We start from the raw sequence: 22,763 nt of genomic DNA on the forward strand, positions 1-22,763 counted from the left end.
AGTATTAATGGAACAATCTTATGTATTACTTTTTTAAAGACTTAATTTATTAGAAAGAGAGAACATGAGCAGGGAGAGGGGCAGAGGGAGAAGCAGACTTCCCACTAAGTGCAGAGCCCAGAGCCCAACATGGGGCTCGATCCTAGGACCCTGGGATCATGACCTAAGCTGAAGTCAGATGCTTCGCCGACTGAGCCACCCAGGCACCCCCAATTATATATATTATTTTAAGGTTAGAATAATAATTAACATGGATAGAGCACCTCGTCTGTGGCAGAGAGAGCATTTGTGGTTTACATGAACTGTAGCAGTTCAGCCCCAAACCATCCAGTGAGATAGGCTCTCTTGCCTCACGCAGTTTACAGCTGAGAAAGCTGAAGCTTCCCTGTTGTGTGACCTTGAAAAAAAAAAATCACTTCATCTTTCTGAGCTTTTGTTTCTGCCTGGAGGTTAACAGAGTCTCTCTCAGAGGCGGTTTTATGGGTTACAGAGGATATCTGTAAAGAATCCAGCATTGAGCTGGGCACAGAGGCACGGGGGGAGCTGCAGGCCTGGTTGTTATTATTATTATATTTATAGGTATTACTATCATCATAACCATTATATAATGATAATGGTGTCTCCATCTTGCCCAAAAAGGAATTCAGTCCTTTTCTAACCAGAGACATACTTCTTTAGAGTAAATTAAATAGAAGTTGAGAATAAAGGGGAAAAGGAGGAAACACATCTGTGATTGTATGTCAGACTACACCCTGTACTTCCTGGCAGCCAGAGTAAACAGGGAAACGTAATTATTCTCATGGTTTGCATGATCAGAAATGGGAAAATACGCTCACTTCTCAGAGAGGGTATATTTTTTCCTGGCCCTACAAGCTAAAAGAATTTTGAGGGAGCTTCGTATGGAAGAGACTGAACTGTGAATCGATGCACAGCCCCAACTTGGGTCTTAGAGCAAACACAGAAGTACATTTCATACAAAGATCTGGGGTGAAGACCTAGTATTTCACATGACAGCCTTCAGGCAGTGGTGGTCCCTGGCTGGATACAGGGGATGAAGCCAGGGGGCTACAGGGGATGAAGCCAGGCAGAATCAGGCGGCCAGGGATCCTGCCCAGCTTTGTGGCGCCCTCATCAAGGGCCTCTGGGTTGGAAGCCCAGCGTTTCCAGTTTCCAGACGCATCTTCTCTAAACCATGAGACTTGTGGTTTTGGTGCCCTTTTGTTTCTGACGTTGAGTGATCTTTCGATACATCCGTGGCATGATTTCAGAGTAAGCTTCCTGCCTTCCCTCAATTCGTAGCTTTCTCAGGCGCCAAAAACTACTTCTGAAGTAAACCAAAGTGGAAGGAATAAAGGAAATTCTTTCTACCTTCTCCAGTTTTCTACAGAAATTCTGGAGTGAAAAGACCCAGGTCCCAGCTCTGATTTTAACCAGCACTTGGATAGTGGTAAATCCCTTCCTCTCTCCAGGCCTTTCTTGTCCCCGTTCGTTAATGTCAGAAGTGGATTAAAAATTCTAAAATTTTGTCCTCTCTGTCCTTGAGCATTTTCTGTCCCAGCTGTTCCCAGGAGTGGCAGTCCATGTGGGTGTTCCCAGGGGCAGTCTTGTCCCCCTCTGTTCAGCCTCATGTCAGTCCACCACACAGGGCATCCAGGGACCCCGTGGGCATCTTCCCTCGGTAGACCCCCTCAGGGAATGAGGATCCTCATTTTCTCCTAGATCTCCTCACCCGGGTCTCGGAGGAATGCCTGAAGCCTCTTGCTCAGAAGCACGTTTGAACTCAGGTCTCCATCATCCCAGCTGCACATATTAAGTGAACTCCAGTAGAGAGCCCTGTACGGCCCCAGAAAATAGGCAGGGAGGGACAATACGAAGTCTTGGCTTTTCCAGTATGCACTAACAGAATAATCTGAAGGTTTCTCCAGGTGGCAAGCTGCCATTTATTGGGCATTTTTATGGAACAGGCACTGTGCTCAGAGATTTATATTCTTTGTGTGTGTATATATATATATTTTTTATACAGTGTTGTCCTCAAAGTAGCCCTTTGAAGTACTTGTGATTATCCCCATTTCTCAGATGAGGAAACTAAGGCTCAGAGTAATGAAGTGATTTGCCTAAGGTCAGCTACCGTTTGAACCCCTGTCTTTGTGGCTCTTCCCACTTGGTTCTAAGAACCAGTAAATCAGGTTCTGCCAGGTTCTGCCAGATGTAGTCAAAGGATGCTCATTTGTAGACGTTACTCTGAGCCAAAGAGGGAACTCTCACTGAGGAGCAGGGACTGGAAAGCCTCTGGTCCCTGGACTCCCAGCTCCCAGCAGGAAGTTCCCCACAGTATCCAGAAAGAGGGCATAGTGAGGCTTGATTTCAGCTCATGAACTTCGGGGATGACACCCAGGGAGTCTCCAGGAGTGTGCATAGCTTCCAGAGGCCCCACGTTCATGTTTACAGAGGTAGAAAAGAATGTGGGTCCCTCGGTGGACTCTGCAAACAGAGCCGTGACTGTCCCCTGTGCCCAGCCCGGCTCAAGAGACCAGGAATCAGAGCTGAATCCAACACGGTCCCTGCTGCAGAGCTGAGCCTGGGGCTGCGTCTCACGCAGGGATGGTTTGTAGAGTAGATGGTTTGTAGCCGAAAGCTGTGCTACTCGCAGAGCAGACGGGCAACCCCGGCATCTCCGAAGACTTGTTAGAAATACGGGTGCTCAGGCCACACCCCAGAACTGTTGAACTGGAATCTGCATTTAATATCATCTCCGGGTGAATCATTTGCCCCTTAATGTTTGAAGATCCCTGTTGTCAGACCTCAGTTTCCAAATCAGAGTCACCTGGAGAGATCCTAAAGGTAGAGGTGCCCAGGACCTTCAGTGTCAGGGAGGCTTTTCTTCTTCTTCTTCTTTTTCTTTTTCTTTTGTCTTTAAGCTTTCCTTGTGAATCTGATGTGCAGCCATGTTTGAGCACCATCACCTTAAACTCCTTAGCATTCGTATTTCCTCTGTACACTCCCAGGGAGGCACGTAGTCAGTCATTCACTCGCTGATTCATAAATTCAGTAGACCTTTCTGGAACACTTACTCTGCAGCAGCCCAGAGCTAAGCAGCAGGGACTCGAAGCTGGTCCCTGCTCTTAAAGAGTTCAAGATGTCATTGAGGAGGCAAACTAAACGGAAGTGTCTTGAGGTGCCACAGTACTTACAGTAATCTGCTGAGGGCCTAGGGGCACCAGGAAGGACGTGGCCAGTTATCCAGTGGAGGAAAGCAGGGCTGGGAATTCAGGGATGGCGTTACAGATGAGATAGATGAGATGATGCTGGAGCTGGCTCTCAGCACACAGGTGCTCCCTGGTGGGGAAGGGCAGGGCACTTTGTAGGCCCTGAGAGGCAGTGTGGGCAAATAGGAAGAACACGGCCTTTAGGTCAAGAGGATTGGACTGGAAACCCATCCTGCCGCTCATCAGTCTCTGGCCCTGGTCAAGTCCCTTCACCTCTGGTAGCCTCAATTTTCTGAAATATATATATATATATATATATATATATATATATATATATATATATTTTTTTTTTTTTTTAAGATTTTATTTATTTATTTGACAGACAGGTCACAAGTAGGCAGAGAGGCAGGCAGAGAGAGAGGAAGGGAAGCAGGCTCCCTGCTGAGCAGAGAGCCTGACTCGGGGCTTGATCCCAGGACCCTGGGATCATGACCTGGGCTGAAGGCAGAGGCTTAACCCACTGAGCCACCCAGGTGCCCCTGAAATATATATATTTTTAAAAAACAACAAACCCCTGCCTTACACAGTAGTTGTGCAGAGGGTCAGGTTATGTGTATAAAGCACTGGGCTGGTGTCTGGAACAGAACAAGCCCCCAGAGGTGGTAGCAGATGCTTTCTAACAGCGACAGTCATCTCTGCAAGCTCTGCCCCCACTGAATGGGGGTCCTGCCCCCGGCAGAGGTCCGGCTGCTGCTCCCTGGGCAGGTAGCACAAGGAAACAGGACCCTGAAGACTGTCCAAGAGATCTACCAACCAGAAAGGGCCGTTGAGATGTATCCTTTCATTTGATACTGATGACAAGCCTGTGGGCCAGGTAGAGCAGGACCTTCATCGGCTGACTTACAATTTGAGTGATGTAGGTGACTTGCTCAAATGAGAACCCACATCTTCTAGCATTCTTTCTCTACACTTCCCAGACCACCAGACTGCAAATATGTCCTTGGGCACAAAAGCTGGGCCACAGCTCTTTCAGACTCTCTGGGACAGGCCTGCCAGTGCCACCTCCTTCTGGAATTCACTGAGCTGGGAAACTGAACATGAGGGACACGTCCCTGGGTCGCTGCAAGGAGACGTGAGCCAGAAACCCCGGGGGCGAAACTCAGAGGACAGGGCCGCCACCCTACTCCCTCCAGGACACATTTTCTGTCAAGGTGGATGGCACAGTTTGTCCTGGGTGATGCACAAAGAAATGAAACTATCCCCCCGCCGCCCTACAGCTGTAGTCAGGAAAGCAGATCCAGACCGAGGCTGCCCCGCGTCGCAAATTGGGCTCTAAGGTGGCTGCGGTTTTGTTTAGCCAGTATCCGCGTCATCTGGGGAGATTACCTCTGTGCTGCGTTGTGGGCAGTCTCAGGGGGCATTTCAAGACAAACAGGACATCTCTGCTGTTATCAGTTTCCCCCAAAAGAGAAGTAAAAGAAACACCAAGTAATTTGAATGAAAATAAATAAGTTCAAAATGGAGATGCCGTCCATTTAAAGCAAGTTGCTGGTATACCTTGGAAGACACCAAGCTGAACATGGGGAATACAAAACCGAATCAACTCCCGTCTCTTCCCTTCAAGTGCTGGCTGTCCGATTTGGGAGGCAGCCTCATGAATAAATAGCGACAGCATTATGTGAAGTGTCCTGTTACGCAGTTCGGAGCAGATACGAATTTCCACACACAGGGGTCAGAGAAGGTTTTGCCAGAAAAGGCACCATTGAGCTGACACCTGAAGAATGGGTAGAAGTTCAGCAGGCTGAAGAGGGAAGGGGGACAGAACATTCCACAGAGCGGGGATGACAGGTGCAGAGAGGTGTGGAGGTGTGGGGGAGACAAGGTGATACAGTCCAGGGCGTCTTCTGGGAGGAGGCTGGGGAGGTAATGCAGCGGCTGCATGCAAAGGGCCCTGTGTGTTGCTTGGCTGGGGAGTCTGAACTTGGCCTAGAAGCCATGGGGCGTCCTGGAAGGGAGGGTGTTGGCACTGGAGTGATGTCACAGTGTTTGGGTTAGAACAAGGAAGAATGGCCTGGGGAGGACCCAGGCTGCAGGCAAAGAGACCTTCCTATTATTTGAGAAGGATGAGGTGAGGGGACAGTCACGTTAGGTCTAGAGAGGAAGGACAGTTGCAGAAAGTCATGTCACCTTAGTCTAATTCAAGGAGAGACAATAAAGGGAGCATATGTTGGGTCTGGGAATCTGGCCCTGTTGAGAATCTGCCAGTCCCCAAGACAACGCCCAAAGCAAGGGATGGTTGTGAAGACAGCCAGTCGGGGCCAGATTAAGACCTTCGTAGACCCTGACGCTGAAATGATGATGATGCCCCCCTCCCCCCGTCTTCATGTGTGATTCAAAAACCACCAATCTATAAAATAAAATCTTGTTTTTCAAAAGGAGCCAAAACCAATAAGTCTGATAAAACATAAAATCACTTCCTTCTAGACTTTTCTGATTCTCGTACTTGCATCCTGAAGGTTTGTGCCCCTGCTTTGCTGGGGCTCTAGGCACTGCTCAGTCCACCCTCTGAGTCCCCAGCACAGTTTGCATTCCACCATCCAGTGAAAATGGCCAGTGCCAGGCCATCCAACCTGAACAGAGGGAGAGTCCCTTGAATCAGAAGACTTTCCGAAGACTTGGAAGCAGTAACCAGTATTAAGATGCAGCTTGAGGCCCCAGGAATGACGAAGCCATGCACAGAAACGGAAAACCAGCTTTCCAGGACTTAGGAGTCCAGCTTCAGTCTGGCCTAGACTTGGAAGAAATTATAAAGCAGTACCATGTGATAGGACAACCCCAGTTTAATTAGGGAGTTCTCTCCAACTGTGGAAAAAACAAAACAAAACAAAACAAAACAAAACAAAAACATAATGACTAGGAACCAGAAGAACAGTTAAGATTATTGAGTATCTATGATGTGCCATGCACTATGCTAAATATTCTTAACCTATGATTTTATATGATTTTCTCAGTACACCAACAAGGTAGCTGTTCGTACCCCATTGTGCAGATGAAGAAAACTTGAGGCTCAGAAGGCCAGCTACCTTGCCTAGGTTTCAGAACCTGGAAATGACAGAGCCAGATTTGGAACCCAGACTGATTTGATTCCAGAACTTGTGCTTTTCTCCTGCCTTGTGCTCAGGGCCAGTGCCTTGTCTCTGCCATCCTCCATATGGTTGCGGTCTGCCTCTGCTTCCCTCTGTTGGCAGCGCCTTGTCTTTAGGACTTCCAGAAACAGAACCATCACCAGAACTACTGTCTTGTTTTATTAATTTTTCCTTGGGTGTTGCTGCAAATTACAAACTCAAACTGCAATTCCTTGTATCTAATCACAGAAGGGAGACTCCTGAGCTTCAGATGAGTGTAAGGTAGGCCTGAGTAATATAAGACTGTGTTGCCCCTGACTGAGCTTCAGAGCTGGCCAGTTCTGACTGGCCTGAGTCAGTTGGGTCTTGAGGCCGATGGGGTAGGGCTGCTTACAGACTCAGGGAAGAAGGGCTTGTGTTTTGAACTCTTGGAGTGTGGTGTTTTGTTTTGTTTTGTTTTGTTTTGTTTTGTTTTGTTTTGTTTTTTAGAGGCAAGCCCTCTAGTGTTTCTGGCTTGGCTTTACAGGCCACCCACCATCAGCCTCCCTGATAATCCTTTTAAGAAAACACGAGTTGAGCCCCTCTTACGGACAGGGCGCTGGTTGGGCATTGCGGTCATTGGCAAGAGCTTTTTTGTATTAACAGTTAGGTAAGATGGGTAGTGAAGCCAACCACGGGGGTCAGAAAAATTGCAGAACCCTCACCCAAAAGAGGGACATCATCCCCAGGTGACTTTTTGCTTGGATTCAAGTTATACCTCTGTGGTCCCCTGATGGGGAGAAAGAAAGTGCTCACCAACTGTGTGTCCTTATCTCGCAGTCACAGCCCAGCACATAAATACTACTTGACCACGGACCCCATGAGCGGGGCTGTCTTCCTCTCGGATACCAACAGCCGGCGGGTCTTTAAGATCAAGTCCACTGTGGTGGTGAAGGACCTCGTCAAGAACTCCGAAGTGGTCGCGGGGACAGGTGACCAGTGCCTCCCCTTCGATGACACTCGCTGCGGGGATGGTGGCAAGGCCACCGAAGCCACACTTACCAACCCCAGAGGTAAGACCTTGCCTTTTAAACACAATCAGTGACATTGATGGGGGCCCTGCTCATTAACTTCTCAGGAGTGAGGAGTCCAGCTGCCCACTCGGGCTTAGAATTGGAAAAAAATTATAAATCAGCCCCATGTGAGAGCAAAATTCACGCTTCATACCCACTCCATTTTCAAAAGAAATACATGTTTGTCCTTGCGAAAGCATTTTGGAAAATACCAGGAAGCCTACAGAGAAAACTTAGAATTGTCACAATTACACCTGTCAGAAACATTCCGGGTGACATTTCCTGTCTTTCCTTCTAGCCTTTCTTCTGCGTGCTGGTATGCATGTGTTTGTGAGCTCACCAAAATCAGACAAAACTGAGGTCACATTAAACAAACTATTTTAATAACCTGGTTTTTTCCCCTCACTGATACATCACGAACATTTCTCCATGCTATTAGTCTTCTCTGTCCTCATTTTCTGAGGCCATACAGCATTCCATCAAATGGATGTCCCGTCCTTCACTCATCAGTCCCCTGCTGTTGGACATCTATGCTCTCTCTCGTGTTATTGTTTTATCAGAACATTGCAGCGCATCATCTCTGTAGGCGCTCACGTGCCGTGGGAAGGGTTAACTGCAGGCTTTAGCTTTGAGTCCTCAGAAAGTCTTTCACAATTACAGTTTTTCATTCGCTTATTCAGCAAGTGTTCACTGAGTGTGCAGTGTACTATGGATGCATAGATAAGTTCAGTGGAGCAGAAGTAAGACTCGAACGTGCACCACTGAGGTGGGAGAGAGGAAGAGGAGCTTCTCCCTGAGAAGCAAGGAGACCTCTGCGAGGGACTCTGAATTCTTTTTTTTTTTTTTTTTCAGATTTTATTTTTTTTAATTGCCAGAGAGACAGAGTATAGGCAGGCAGAGTGGCAGGCAGAGGCAGAGCGAGAAGCAGGCTCCCTGCAGAGCGAATAGCCAAACGTGAGACTCGATCCTAGGACCCTGAGATCATGACCTGAGCTGAAGGCAGCCATTTAACCAACTGAGCCACCCAGGCATCCCAGGACTCCAAATTCTGTGCCTAGAATACAGGGAAGGCTTTTTAGGGGAGAAGCTGTCATTATCAACCTTCATCGACAAAGCATCCGCTGTGTGCAGCCATAAAGATGATCACCCGTAGTATCTAATCCTCAGCGTCCCCATTAATAAAATAGGGACATTAATACCATGTGTGTCCACCTCCTAGGATTGTTCTGAGGGTCAAAATGAATATATTTCATATGATACCCCACAAAAAAGTCACAGGTGATAGTATAAGTAAATAGTGCCAGATTTCAGGGCCTCTCCTGGACCCAGCTATGCCCCTAGTGAATGAAATTAATGTCTGTGAAAGCGGTTGGTAAAATACAGTTGGCATATGCACTTTCCAGTCCAAGCCCTAGACCCTAGTGAAATCAGGCAGTTCTGTATTCAGATCCAGTCCCTGTCACCTCATAGCCTTGTGGGTTGGGGTGAGTTGCTTATCCTGTCTGAACCACAGTTTCCTCGTCTATGAAACAGGAATGTACTACCGCACATAGTACAGATTAAATCTGATCAGGAGTGAAAACGCTTAGTTCAGTGGTTCTGGGCACCTGAGAAACATCTCATAAAGAGTGACTTCTATTACAGTTGTGCTATTATATTACATTATATTACCACGCCATATCATGTATGATCTCATCACATCTCCAACATACCGGGACTGGTCAGGTGGTAACTGTGGGGTAGGTACTGGGACTTCGGTGGTCCCAGTCACGATTTCCAAACCCTGAGCAGTGGCCTACAGTGGAAAGAAAACCTGGCCGGTACTTAGGGATCCTGCATCACGATTTAGTCTTGCCGCTCCCTGGCCTCTGACCTCCTGCTCTGGGCCTCATTTTTCTCATTGGCAAATGAGCAGAATGGGCTCCATGGATCCCCAAGACCACGTTCAGTGACAGCATTCTATTCTCTTAGATTTAAATGTGTTTTTTTCTGCAAAGGTTATTCTCTCCAGGTCTTTCTTGGTTGCCCGCCCCACACACGTGTGTTCTGTACACACAGATGGACACACACGGAGGCACGCATGTAGGCACCCAGATGGAATGGCAGTGAAATTGCCCAAAAGTCTGTAATTAACCCAGAGAGAAATGGCAGGGGTGCCATGGTATGCAGACACTTCACAGCAGGGAGGGGAAGAGATGCCCACCTATTTAGCACAACAAAAGGAGAAAAATCTGAAGTAATTAATCAGGGGCAGATCACTTCTGTTAGCCTGTGCAGTCAACTTTGTAAACAAGCAACCTGATTGTTCACAGAGCACTCATCCGTCCCAGCAGATGGAAGAGAAAGACAGAGCATAGCCAGGCAGACAAGAAAACTCCTGTCCGGAACTTACAGAATGCAATTAATTTACACTCTAGGCAGGGACAGAAGAAAGGCGTCCCTGCTTGAAGGCTGCCTTGTCCTCCGTGTGAAATTGCCCTCCGCCCTGAGCAGCCTAACGAGGGGGTGGACAGAACTACGGCTCCGGGAACACTTCATCACACAGAGGCCCTGGGGTGTCTGAAACCACCCAGTCCTGGACCCGTGGACCCCAAGAGCAAGGGCCTCCACAGAGCACTGGTCAAGTTCTCAGCATTCTCAGTCACTGTTACTGAGGACTGTTACAAGTCAGCTGTTACTGTCCCCGTTTTGTTGATGAGGAAGCTGGACTCGGTGAAGTGACATGGCCAAGGTCCTACAACTGGAAAGTTCTCTCTTGCAAGAGCATCTCTCTCCGGGAAGCTTTTCCCACCCCTTCTTTCATTTCAGTGCCCAGAGAAGCCTAAACAGAACACAACTGACAGGAATCTCCTTTACTTCATCATGTCATTCCCTGGGGTACTCCGCAGGGCCCTATGCCAGGCACTGACTCATTCCTGCCCTCCACACCTAATTCTCTAGGCTCCCTGTGTGTGTAGGGGGGATGCATCTCATCTGTCTCCCAGCCCCAGCACCCCTGAGCAGCTCTCAGTTTGGTAGGGCCATGTCTAACTCTTGGAGTGGAAATCAGGATCACCCACGATAAAACATATCTTGGGGGGCACGTGGGTGGCTCAGTGGGTTAAGCCTCTGCCTTCGGCTCAGGTCATGATCTCAGGGTTCTGAGATCGAGTCCCGTATCGGGCTCTCTGCTCGGCAGGGAGCCTGCTTCCTCCTATCTCTCTCTCTGCTTGCCTCTCTGCCTGCTTGTGATTTCTGTCAAATAAATAAAATCTTTAAAAAAAAAAAAAAAAAAAAAACATATCTTGGTCCCAGTCCCACCCACACCGAGAATTAGTATTTCCAGGAGTGAAGCCAAGCAAGTATGTGCTGGGAAAAATAAAAAACTTCTGATGATGCTGATATATATCACTGGTTAAGAAGCATGGATTTATCAGAGTGATTCTCCAGCTTTGTTTTACCTCATTATCACCTGAGGTGCTTGTCAAAGTACAAGCAGATATTCAGGCTCCGCCTGAGGTTTTCTGAACCAGCTCCCTGTGGGGTACATAATAGAAAATGTCCAGGTGATTCTCACACATATCCAGGAGTGAGAAATACAAATTTAGAACAATCCCTTCATTGAAGAGCTGAGAATACAAATGCAGAGACATCCAGTGACTTGCCCAAGGTCACACAGCTGGTCATGGAGAAAATGAATGGTGAATTCAGATTGCTCTCATCCATGTGCCTTTTTTTAGACATTTATCTCACCCGTACTCACTATACATATCCAAAGGTTTCATGCTTAGGCTCTATACATCTATAATAATTGGTAAAAATAAAATCAGAATCAAAAAAACAAGAGGGATGATTATCTTGTGAGAAAAGAAAAATTGTTACCAAAAAGGGGATTTGATTATTATAATTACAAGCCTTCATAAGTAGGTTAACTTAAGGAATTCACAGTTTTGACTTTGAAGAAGGTTCTCCTTACTGCTACCTCTGATGCTTGACAAATCCCCAGAAGCAGGCGTCGAGTTTTGGCAGCTAGCTAAGCTGATAGGTAAAAGTCTCCAGAGGCAGTAAGGTGGACAGACCTGAGCCCTGGAGAATCAGAAGACTCAAGTTCTAATCCCTGCTCTGAACAAGTTTCCCTAGCCCCTGGGCCTCTGTCTTTAGGCCTTTGGAAGGGGAATGAATCCCATGGAGAGGATGTCATCAAATCACAGAGGGGAGGTTCTCCATCAGCCTGGAAGGCTTCCTGAGCATGTAGGTTTTTACCACCTCTTACACTGAATTCCCTTTTTCGGTTTCTTTTTCCCAGGCATCACAGTGGACAAGTCTGGGTTGATTTACTTTGTGGATGGTACCATGATCAGACGCATTGATCAGAATGGGGTCATCTCCACTCTACTGGGCTCCAATGATCTCACCTCGGCCCGGCCCCTCAGCTGTGACTCTGTCATGGATATTTCTCAGGTAAGGAGAAAGCTTCGCCTGCTAGAGCCCTAGGGTTGGACGCTCATCCTCTCGTCTGATACCCAGCCCTCCACCGGCCCTCCGTCTTTTTACCACACTAATGCTTTAAGAGTACACTCCTGGGGACAGGGGGAAAGAGTACACTCTTGGTGTTGGGCCTGGGAAGACCACTAAGGACACAGAGATGAGTAGGGCATAGCTTGGTGCTCTAGGAGTTCACCTTCAGGTGACGGGTGGGTGACAGAGGGACCTCAGAGGACAGTGAAGAAATCTGCCTAAGGAAGTTTCAAGGGCAACAGGGATTCATGTGGTATGAATTTAAATCCATAGCTGCCTGTGAATTCCCTCTGTGGAAGCACTTATAGTACAGTACAGTGCCTGGACATTGTCTTTTCTCTTCCTATACTGGAATTCCTATACAGGAATTCTGTTCATCTTTTCCTCTGCTGTAACCAGAGTGCTTGGTTTGTACAGGGTAAGAGTATAACCAGGATTTGGTGACTTACTGATTGAATCCTACCTTTGCCACTCATGAGCTGAGTAACTTTAGACAAGTTCCTAAAGTCCTTTGACCCAATGAGCCACCCAGGTACCTGTCCTGAAGTCCTTTGAACCTCTCTTTTTATATCTTTAAAATGGAAATCATTGACTTCAGCCTGGCAGGATGGCTTGGAGAAAACATGAGCATAAAGGGCTCTAGCATTGCTTGGCTTTTCCAAGGCGGTCAATAAACAGAAGTCCTAGTGCCCACTTTCACAAAGGAAGTGCAGTTTATGCACGATCTTGAAAGTGAAATAGGGGTAGCTGCTTGGCAAGGAAGAACAGAGGCATCTCATACAAAGGGAACAGCATGTGCAAAGGCACTAAGATATGAATGGGCCTGGAACGGTCAAGGACCATTGGAAGGTTGAATGCCTGAGCCTAGGGTTCTTAGGATAACAAAGCAGGAGTTGAAACTGGAAGCATGATTTGGGGCCAGTTAGGGAAGGACTTTCCCGTACCATGCCAGAGAGTTTAGACCTTAGCAGGGAAACGCTGGGAACCCCAGGTAGACCCAGTGACTGACTGTTCAGCGTGTCCTTAGTTTGTCCCACAATGTCTTGGCAAGGAAAGTGCCCTTTACTGCTAGATCCTTTGGCAGGGCCTGCCCGGAGCTGAAACAGTGAACATCCTTCTTGCCAACATTAGAAAAACCAAGGGAAAAAGGAAGGCAGGAGTTACATTAAATTGCAGACTGGTGTCAGCAGGAACCTCACTTAGCTTTTTAAACCCCCTGCACAGAGGCCCTGTTCCACAGACTGCTGACCTGCTCCCCATGCTCTGCAGGCCACAGAGGTGGGGAGGCCTGATCGGTCATGCCTGCCTGCCTATTAGTGGCATGCGTCGTGGAGCACCGTCCCCAGGGCTCCCCAGCTGTCGCTGGCCATCCCAGCACGTGCCTCACACCCCTTTCCGTTGCTGGTGTGGTTTTCCTCTGCACCAGCTAATGTGATTGTTATGCTCCCGGAAGGAATCTGTTTTCTGCCACTCGTCTCCCCAGTTTGGCCTGCTTCCCCTTGCTGGCTCGAGAATTTCCCTCTCCGGGCCCGTGAGCAAGCTTGAATTACCCGTCAGGAAGCTGCCACAGCCTGAGGATGTGCACGCGAGTATTTTCAATTCTCAACATGGGCCCTGCACCAGCCATCTCAGGCGCTGACCGTGTTCAGTCCACATGCTGGAAAGCTGTTTAACTTTAGTTAGAGGCACTGCCAAGCAGCCAGATCCAAGGCTTGGAGGACAACAGGCAGAGAGTGGAATGGGAAAAACCCACACTCAGCTTTGGAAATCCGGGACCACAGTCCTCTTGCCTCTGGTCCTCGCTACCCTCATCTGAAGCGAAGCATGGAATTCTCAGACTTTCCAGACACGGGCTGATTTTTTTTTTTTTTTGAAGATTTTATTTATTTATTTATTCAACAGACCAAGATCACAAGTAGGCAGAGAGGCAGGCAGAGAAAGAGGGGGAAACAGGTTCCCTGCTCAGCAGAGAGCCCAATGTGGGGCTCGATCCCAGGACCCTGAGATCATGACCTGAGCCGAAGGCAGAGGCTTAACCCACTGAGCCACCCAGGCACCCCATGGGTTCATATTTTTATATGCACATGTGGGTGGGGTACTGGCTTTCATTCTGAGAGTTCTTTTGTACAAATACTCCAGGTTTTTCACTGGCCCCCAGGAGTGGGGTGATAAGCCAGAGAGCCAGGAACACAGCTCAGAGGCAAGAGTCCAAAGCAGCAGACCAAGGAACTCAGCTGCCCTGGGAGGAGATGAAGAAACTCAAGGGAGGCATAGAGTAGAGAAGGAACAGAAAATGTTGCAACCCTGTCGAAAGAGGGACTTTATTCCTAGCTCAGCAGGCTACAGAGTATGACTCTGTACAGAGGGTCCAAAATGATTTCTTGAGAACTTAGCGTGTGCCAGGCACTGTTAGAAATGGGAATACAGGATGAATGTGACTTCGCTTTTCTTACTTAGCTGTCACACACAATAAATCCCAAGGGGTTTGTCTACCCCATTTTACAGATAAGGAAACTGAGGCTTGGTGGGTTAAAAAAAAATGCAGTTATACATACAGAGCCTAATGCTAGGTTCTATCAGGAGTGTGGAAGTGAATTTTGAGATGAAATCATGAACATAACTTGCCTAGCACAGTGCCTGGCAGCCAATAACAAGCTGTAAATATTCATTCCCATTATAATTTGCAAAGAAACTCCTTATACAGTGTCTTGTTTGATCCTCACAATTACTCCTTGTAATATTTATTACCTCCATTTACAGATGAGGAAAGAAGTTCAAAGTCTTTAAGTCACTCACACCTTTAGTAACTGTGCGACTGAGACAAGAAGTGAGCTGTCCTGGCCTCAGATCCTTGGCGCTGTCCATGCCATTCACTAGTCGTTCATTCTTTCATTCATCCATTTAGCAACCCATTCTCTGAGAACAGATTCCTGCAACAAGGCAGTCATCTCAGAGTGCTTTGATGAAGGTACAGAATATTCAGGAGGACGGGGGAGAGGGAGCTCCATCCCCTCTCAGGACCACAGAACACGGGAGCCAGAGGGACCCACAGGAATTCTAAAGAATCATTCCTCCCTGGTGGTGACGGGTATATTGAGTCTTAGCACGGCGGTCACTCCTAGGAGGTGAAATCAGAGAAGCTTGTGTGCTTGGTCTGCTCCCCCTCACACGGGCTCCGTGACAGAGCGAGGACAGACTCCAAGAGCACCGTTCGTTCTTTCCCAGGTGCCTCTGTGCGCGCAGCAGGAAGGAGGGAGAGAGCAGGAAAGCGTTTGCTCTTCCTTGCTGCCCCTTTTCCTTCTCCTCCTCCTCCCTCCCCACCCACCCATCAGGGAGCCATCTTTTCATCATAATGACTGGCAGAAAGGTCTGGGCAAGCAGGTCCCCAAGGTGCCACAGGACCAAAAGGCATAAAATATTTAGCAGCCAGTGTTGACAAGAAATGGGTTTTAGGAAATTGAAAATTCCCCTGTCACTTTAGAGTAAACTGTTCTTGATGCAGCCAAGGGCTGCTGTGATGCTGTGCTCCAGAGAGCACTAGAAAGTGGGAAGGAGTGCCTCCGGCCAGCTCTAGCTCCAACTTGCTGGGCTCTGCGGGGGGCCAAGGGGCCCCAGCTGGGAGGCAGGAGACAGATCAGGAAGCAGGGCCTGAGGACGGCCCTGAACTGAAGGGTCCGATGGAGGTGGCCACATCTCACATGTATGTAATTTGCTGATGTTTCTTTTTATAAGAGTAAACCACAACATGGACACTGTAGAAAATGTAAAAAAAATTAAAAATTACAGAGAAGAAAGTTAAAATTACCACAAACCCGAGTGTGGTTAACATTTTGATGTATAACCCCCAAGCTTTTAATCTCCCCTCTGTCTGTAATTTATCTAATTTGTGGTTGCCATGTTTCCCCCAGTTGGGATCACACTGTGCTTACAATTCTGTAACCTGTTCTTTTCAACTAATACATAGCAAGCATTTTCCCATGTCATTAAATATCCATCCATAACATTAGTGCTTTTAATGGCTACCCAGAGTATTCCTCCTTATGGGCGAACTAAATACTATCATTTATTTGGCCAGTTCTCTGTCGTTGGGCATTTGAGTTGGTGGCAGTTGTTTGCCATTATTAAAGATGGCTGTGATGTACACTCTCACAGAAAAGGGTGTTCAAGAGTGAATTCCTGAGAGAGAAATCTCTTATCTAAAGTAATATGCGTATTTAAGCAAGTCCGAAATTGGACAGAATGTCGAGTGTTTGTAGGGCGCTCAGGAACGTAAGGCGAAGAGTCCCTAGGGACAAGGTACGCAAATCAGATGGAGGTGACACTTCCAGCCCATGTGCAGTGTGGCTGGATGACCCCTTGGGGACACAGCTGGCAAGTGGCTTCCCTTAGGGCAGTCACCTCCCAGAGTGCTAAATCCAACCACCCAGCCTCCACGTCCACCAACAAAGCATTCCTCACCTCAGACCCTGCCAGCAGCTTCCCTGGGGTACCCGAAAGCTCCCCATCATCCCTGCCAGCTTCCCAGCCTGGCGCAGAGGAGGCTCAGGCCTGGGCCCCAGGACCTCGGAAAACCCCTCATTCCCTGGGCCACCTTCTCGAATCTCTTCCAGGAGGACCTGTTCTCTGAGGCTCTAGAAACCGTTATCTAGAGCAGGGAGTCACAAACCTGAGTGTGCGCAGGAGCCATCCAGGGGTTCTTTTGAAATTCAGTTTCAGATTCGTAGGTTTGGTGAGACCTGCCATCTCGTGTTTCTGACCGGCTCCCATGTGGTGTCAGGGCCACTGGTCCATCAGTCACGCCCGGCGGAGAAAGGATTTCATTGTGATTCCCAGTCTTGGTGATTCAAATCATGATTTTGGTGATTCAGATCACCCAGAAAGCTTTCAAAATCATGCCGCTGCCTGAGCCCCACACTCAAGAGATCTGAGTTCACTGATCAGAGGTGGGATGTGTGTGCCAAAGCTCTCTAAAATCACCACAGGTGATCGGAATGTGTGGCCAGATTTGAGAATCACTGGTCTGGAGCTGTCAGGGCCCGGGGCTGTTTGGTCTTTACATCCCCAGCCCCTAGGCACATGTGCATCCATGAACCCAATGGGTTGAGATGCCGTCTTTCATCTGCGTATGGTATCCTCAGTTTGTGTAGAGTCTCTCTAAGACACCTGAGCAATTCCTGCCTCAGCCTCCAGACTCCATCCAGCTCCCCTCCCACCTCCATCACCTTAGCGGTCATTGTTCACACCCTTACTGTGGGACACTTGACCCTGTGGTCAGTCCTATTTCACAGAGGTGAATCCGAGCCTCAGAGAGGCAAAGTAATTGCCCAAGGTCACAAAGGGGGAGGGGTGGCTAGGATCTGAACCTAGGCTTGTTTGGCCCCCAAGTCTATCTCCTGTCTACTTTTTTTTGTTTCTTTGCCTATTTTTTCTCCTTTTTATTCCCTTCTTCATGTTTTGTGAGTCTAATGGAGATCATCAGGTGTCTCAGTGACAGCACTTGCATGTTTCCCTCTGATCAGGGGATTGACATCTGTTGTTGATGACAGGCCACCACGAGATCAGGCAGGACAGCGTCTGAAGGCACTGGGAACATTCTCGCGAGCTATACAGGCTGGGGGAGGATTTGTGGCGGGCACCCTGCCAGGCCTCTGAGTACCGGTTGTGTTCATTGGCAGGTTCGCCTGGAGTGGCCCACAGACTTAGCCATCAACCCCATGGACAACTCCCTCTACGTCCTTGACAACAACGTGGTCCTGCAGATCTCTGAAAACCACCAGGTGCGCATCGTCGCCGGGAGACCCATGCACTGCCAGGTCCCCGGCATCGACCACTTCCTGCTGAGCAAGGTGGCCATCCACGCAACCCTGGAGTCAGCCACCGCTTTGGCTGTCTCACACAACGGAGTCCTGTATATTGCAGAAACTGATGAGAAGAAGACCAACCGTATCCGGCAGGTCACCACCAGCGGAGAGATCTCACTGGTTGCAGGAGCCCCCAGTGGCTGTGACTGTAAAAACGATGCCAACTGTGACTGTTTCTCTGGAGATGATGGCTATGCCAAGGATGCGAAGCTGAATACACCGTCTTCCTTGGCTGTGTGTGCCGATGGGGAGCTCTATGTGGCTGACCTAGGGAATATCCGAATTCGGTTTATCAGGAAGAACAAGCCCTTCCTCAACACCCAGAACATGTATGAGCTGTCTTCACCCATTGACCAGGAGCTCTATCTGTTTGATACCAGTGGAAAACATCTGTACACCCAGAGTCTGCCCACAGGAGATTATCTGTACAACTTCACCTACACGGGAGATGGCGATGTCACACTCATCACAGACAACAACGGCAACATGGTGAATGTCCGCCGGGACTCTACTGGGATGCCCCTCTGGCTGGTGGTGCCGGATGGCCAAGTGTACTGGGTGACCATGGGCACCAACAGTGCACTCAAGAGCGTGACCACACAAGGACATGAGCTGGCCATGATGACATACCATGGCAACTCTGGCCTGCTGGCAACCAAAAGCAATGAAAATGGATGGACAACATTTTATGAGTAAGTATCACCACAAGGGCATTTGACAGTTTTGTTTCATGAGATGTATTGGACGATTAGAGGTGAGTTGGTGGAGTGTTAATTTTTGGATAGATTTCATTTTGGCTCAGAATTTGGGATGTAGACCGTTACCTACATGTTGTTACGTTATGTTCGACTGTTACGTTCAACCGTTATGTTCATGTCGCAGACAATTGCTCCTAGGCAAGAACGTGATGTGGTGGAAAAGGCATGAGTTTTGGCATTAGGAGGCTTAGGCTTGCATCTCTTTAGGCTTCCATTCCCACATCTGTACAATGGAAATAACCTGTGCAACATCCCACAGGGAGGGAATGGAGATGAAACATACTCGACAGAGTGCTGGCAGCTCCAGATGATCACTTCCAGAAACGATGACAAGTTCCATATAGATGCCCACCTAATCCAAACTCACCTCTACAAGTTTCAAAACACTTTTTATCATTTTAACCACTTTGGGTGGAACTTAAATGCCTTCCGTGACTCGCTTCTCAAACCCATTATTGAGACATAATGAAACCTTTCTCTTTATGAGTCAAGATCATTAATAAGGAGCAACTGCAATTGCCTATTACATCAGAAGGGAAGACACGAAGCTATGGAACCCTTCACTCCTGCCCCAAGAAGGTTGTAAACTGTTCTTTGATCAGCTCCCGTGTGGCAGGGTTTCATCCTACTGCTTCCTCCCCATGCCTGGCACTATTGTGGCTCTGTGGGTTTCAGCCATGGCACCCACCAAGGAGCTCACCTCCCTTTCCCTCATCCAAGGTAGGGCTTCTTGAGGGGTGTGGTCAGAAAACCAGAAGTTCAGCTCATTCCAGTCCCAGCCAGAATCAAAGACGGGGGTGGGGGGGTATCTGAGCTCTTTATCTAGGAGCTATTGTAATGAATGGACTTTGTACCTGCTCTTTTTGCTGCTCAAATTTTTTTTTTTTTTTTTTTTTTTTTTTTTTTTTTTTTTTTTAGTGTTTTCTTTCACAGTCCTAGCCATACCCCAAGTAACTGAGACTACTGAGTGTGTGACCATTCCATAGGTATGCAGGAGATGGGGAAGGAAGTAGATTTTTGTGCCCCAGAGATGGGCTAGGAATCACATTACTGCATTTAGTCCTAACAGCTCTGGAAGGTGAGCGACAGTATCCTTTCTATAGAAGTAGAAACAGGCTCAGAGAGGCTCCCTGTTAATCCTGAGAACAGGGCAGAACCCGGATCACAACCTAAGTCTGTCTTCTGCTGGACCTCCTGCTGAGTTTGTTAATCCCAAATGAATTTAAATCCTTGAACTGTAAATTTTTCTCAGGCTTGATCAAGCATCTGCTTTTCATAGTCCTAGAATCCAAAGGCAAAAGATCTGTAATAGATTTTTAAAACAATTTGCACCCAAAAAAAAAAAAAAAAAAATGTCACAGTAATTCGTGCAAGGTTCACTGGCTAAATTCCTGTCTCCAAACAAGGGCCTTGTTAATTACAAAGAAAGACAAAGATCCAGGAAAACAGCAATTATCTTGATTAACTCATTGAAATGGAAATACACTAAATAATTCAATTTTCCTCCATTGCCCAATGGAAATCTCGTATATATATACGCTACTTAACCAATACAGGGGTTTCTTTGTCAGAGCAAGTCGGCTCACTCAATTAGTTCCCAAGGTCACTCCTTCAAATCCCAACCGGAATGCTTACAGATCAGGGCAGCAGTTGCTGTCAACCAACCCTGAAATCTAAAACCATTTCCTAGACCTCCATCTGAAAGGATCCCATTCCCTGCTCCCTGTCCTCCTCAAAGAAATATATAGTCATAGTTGTTTTATGAAGAAGAGAAAGGTAGTATAATCACTGTTTAGAAAATGAAGTTTGGGATTCCAAAGCACTCCCTGAGAATCGAAGATGAAAGCCCTAAAATTAAAAGAGAAACTTACCTATCTTGACATCCTTCTGTGTGCCAAGATCTTTCCAATTTCATCTTCACGGCAACCTCCACAGTTTTTACAGATGAATGAACTGAGGCACAGAGAGATTAGGAACCAGTCGAAAATTACACAATGATGCATCGCAGAGCTGGAACACAGGTCCATGTTCTTTCACTGACACAGAGTGGGTTCACCGAAGTTCTCGGTGACTTCTCTGGATGGTAGGGATAAAAACAGTATCTGTATCATAGGGATAGTCTGACATTAAAAACGTCAGTGAGATAAACTTATGTTTAAAACACCATGTTTTACTCATCAGCACTTCTCAACCCATAGCTGCTGCTGTCATCGGCATCATCATCATCCTCGTCATTTTCCTCGTCATTTTAAGCAACATGAGTGGACATAGCAGTAATTACAGAAATATTGTTTGGGCATGAAAGGTAGTACCTAGGAGCAGCAGGAAGGAAACTAGTCAAAGGAGCAAACCAGAGTTGTAATTAAAGTAGGCAAGAATCAGAACTCAAACCAGAGGAGCAGACTCAAACATCAAGTCTGAAAAATCAAGGTAAGAATTAGGAAAGGCATCAAGTCCCCGAGAATATCCAAACTGGCCTGGAAAAAGACATGCAGGGTGGGTCAAGGAAAAACGGCTCAGCTCAGACTGAACAAAGCCAGGGTACAAGACAGCTATTTTCACCAAAAATCGCTAGCCATGTGACTCAGAGGCTGGCTGACTGATCTCCAGACCTAGGTTTCAACCAGATGGAAATCAAGATTCCCCTACCCTATTTCAGGGGCATTATGAGGATCAACAAACTAAATAAATACGGAAGGTTTAAAAAAAAAAAAAAAACTTATAAAGGGTGAAGCTCCCTAGAAGTAAGCCTGCAGTCTTATCATTACTGTGGCGTTTCTTTTTTCTTTTCCTTTTTTTTTTTTGTTTTGTTTTGTTTTGTTTTGTTTTGTTTTTAAGTAGGCTCCACACCCAGCACAGGGCCCAACACGAGACCTGAACTCATTACCCTGAGATTAAGACCTGAGCTGAGATCAAGAGTCAGACACGCTACCCAACTGAGCTACCCAGGCACCCCATTATTGTGGTGTTTCTTAACACAGATTTTGACAGATTTTGCCAAAGCACCATTGCCCTAGTGAATTTTCTATTGTTAGCTCCTTGAGAGGGTTTAATGGATTCTAGTCCAAATGTTCTAATATTTAAAAAAAAAAAAAAAAAAAAAAGCCAGGCTTGCCTATAACATGGGCTATTACTGAAACAAGTTTTAAGTTGGCTTTATTGATCCTTTCAACAGATTAAATAATACATCTAACATAAACATCATATACTGCAGAGCAACTTGACTTAGAGAGTTCACAGTCCTTCCTCCCCTCAGCCCACAGGTTCTCCTGGCAGAAAACCTCAAAGAGCCCTGTAATGCACTCCTCATCTCCAGTGTGTGGTATCATTAATTTCAGACTTGGGCTCCTGGCCAGATGTCATTCGATGGCTAAGAAAATGGCGTGGTGAACATGGGGCAGGTTCCAAAACTCACTTGCTGGGTGGGCGTGAGCTGCTGGCTTCCCTCAGATTCACAGGGGTAAGTGGCTCTGGCCTCCCATGGTGTCCTGTGACAGCTCCTGTCGTAGTTCTGCTCTCACTAAATACTGTGAGACCCTAACTAACTTACCTCTGTCTCAGGCCAGGGCTTGCCACCTAGTATGTGCTCAGTCAATATTTTATGAGTGAAATGTAAATGTAGGGAAGGGAGATAAAGAAGGGAGGAAAAACATGCTATAGTGAGAAGAGTATCAAATCCCAGCTCCAGGATTATCAGTGTACCCAGCAGGACACAGACTTCAACTCAAATGGTTCAAATAAAGATACTTGGCTTTGGGATTTTGCTGGAGAATATCAGAACTAGAAAGTGCATCATTCCCAGACTTACAGTAGGAATAAGCTAGACAAATGGTAGATTCATGAGTTTCCCTTCAACTCCTTCTCTAAGGTCACAGGGCAACCACCTAACCAAATCCAAGGAGAGAGACAAGATGTGAGCACTATCTTACTGGGGGTCAATGCAGCTGGTCAGAAGGATTCAGCTAGGGGGGCTGGCGAATTCAGGAAGGCTAAGTGTGTACTGACAAGAGAGTATGAAGCCATTAGAGGCTGCAGAACCTTCATGGGAGACCCCACATCCTCTTCATAACTTCTCTCCACAACCCAACCAGGTACTCTCAGAAAAGAGTAGGGAAAGATATAAGAAAACATCTACTGTGGTAGACTTGGGGGAGGGACACAAGTATCTGCCTGCTATACCCAGACCTGACTGGGTGACTCACCATTATCTCCCATATAGAACAAAAGCCTTAATCTCAGGGGCACCTGGGTGGCTCAGTGGGTT

The 22,763-nt window shown here is 47.3% G+C and overlaps 1 protein-coding gene across 1 annotated transcript in view; it reads left to right on the forward strand.

Annotated features, from left to right (window-relative positions):
- TENM4 (teneurin transmembrane protein 4) overlaps nt 1-22,763 on the forward strand; it is a 721,609-nt gene that overhangs the window by 664,551 nt on the left and 34,295 nt on the right. Inside the window, exons 27-29 of the mRNA XM_059187848.1 lie at nt 7,151-7,383; nt 11,669-11,823; nt 17,556-18,433. Coding sequence (XP_059043831.1) covers nt 7,151-7,383; nt 11,669-11,823; nt 17,556-18,433 — 1,266 coding nt within the window. The remainder of the gene's footprint in view (nt 1-7,150; nt 7,384-11,668; nt 11,824-17,555; nt 18,434-22,763) is intronic.

Source organism: Mustela lutreola, chromosome 1 (assembly GCF_030435805.1).
Source record: "Mustela lutreola isolate mMusLut2 chromosome 1, mMusLut2.pri, whole genome shotgun sequence".
Classification (NCBI taxonomy): Eukaryota; Metazoa; Chordata; class Mammalia; order Carnivora; family Mustelidae; genus Mustela; species Mustela lutreola.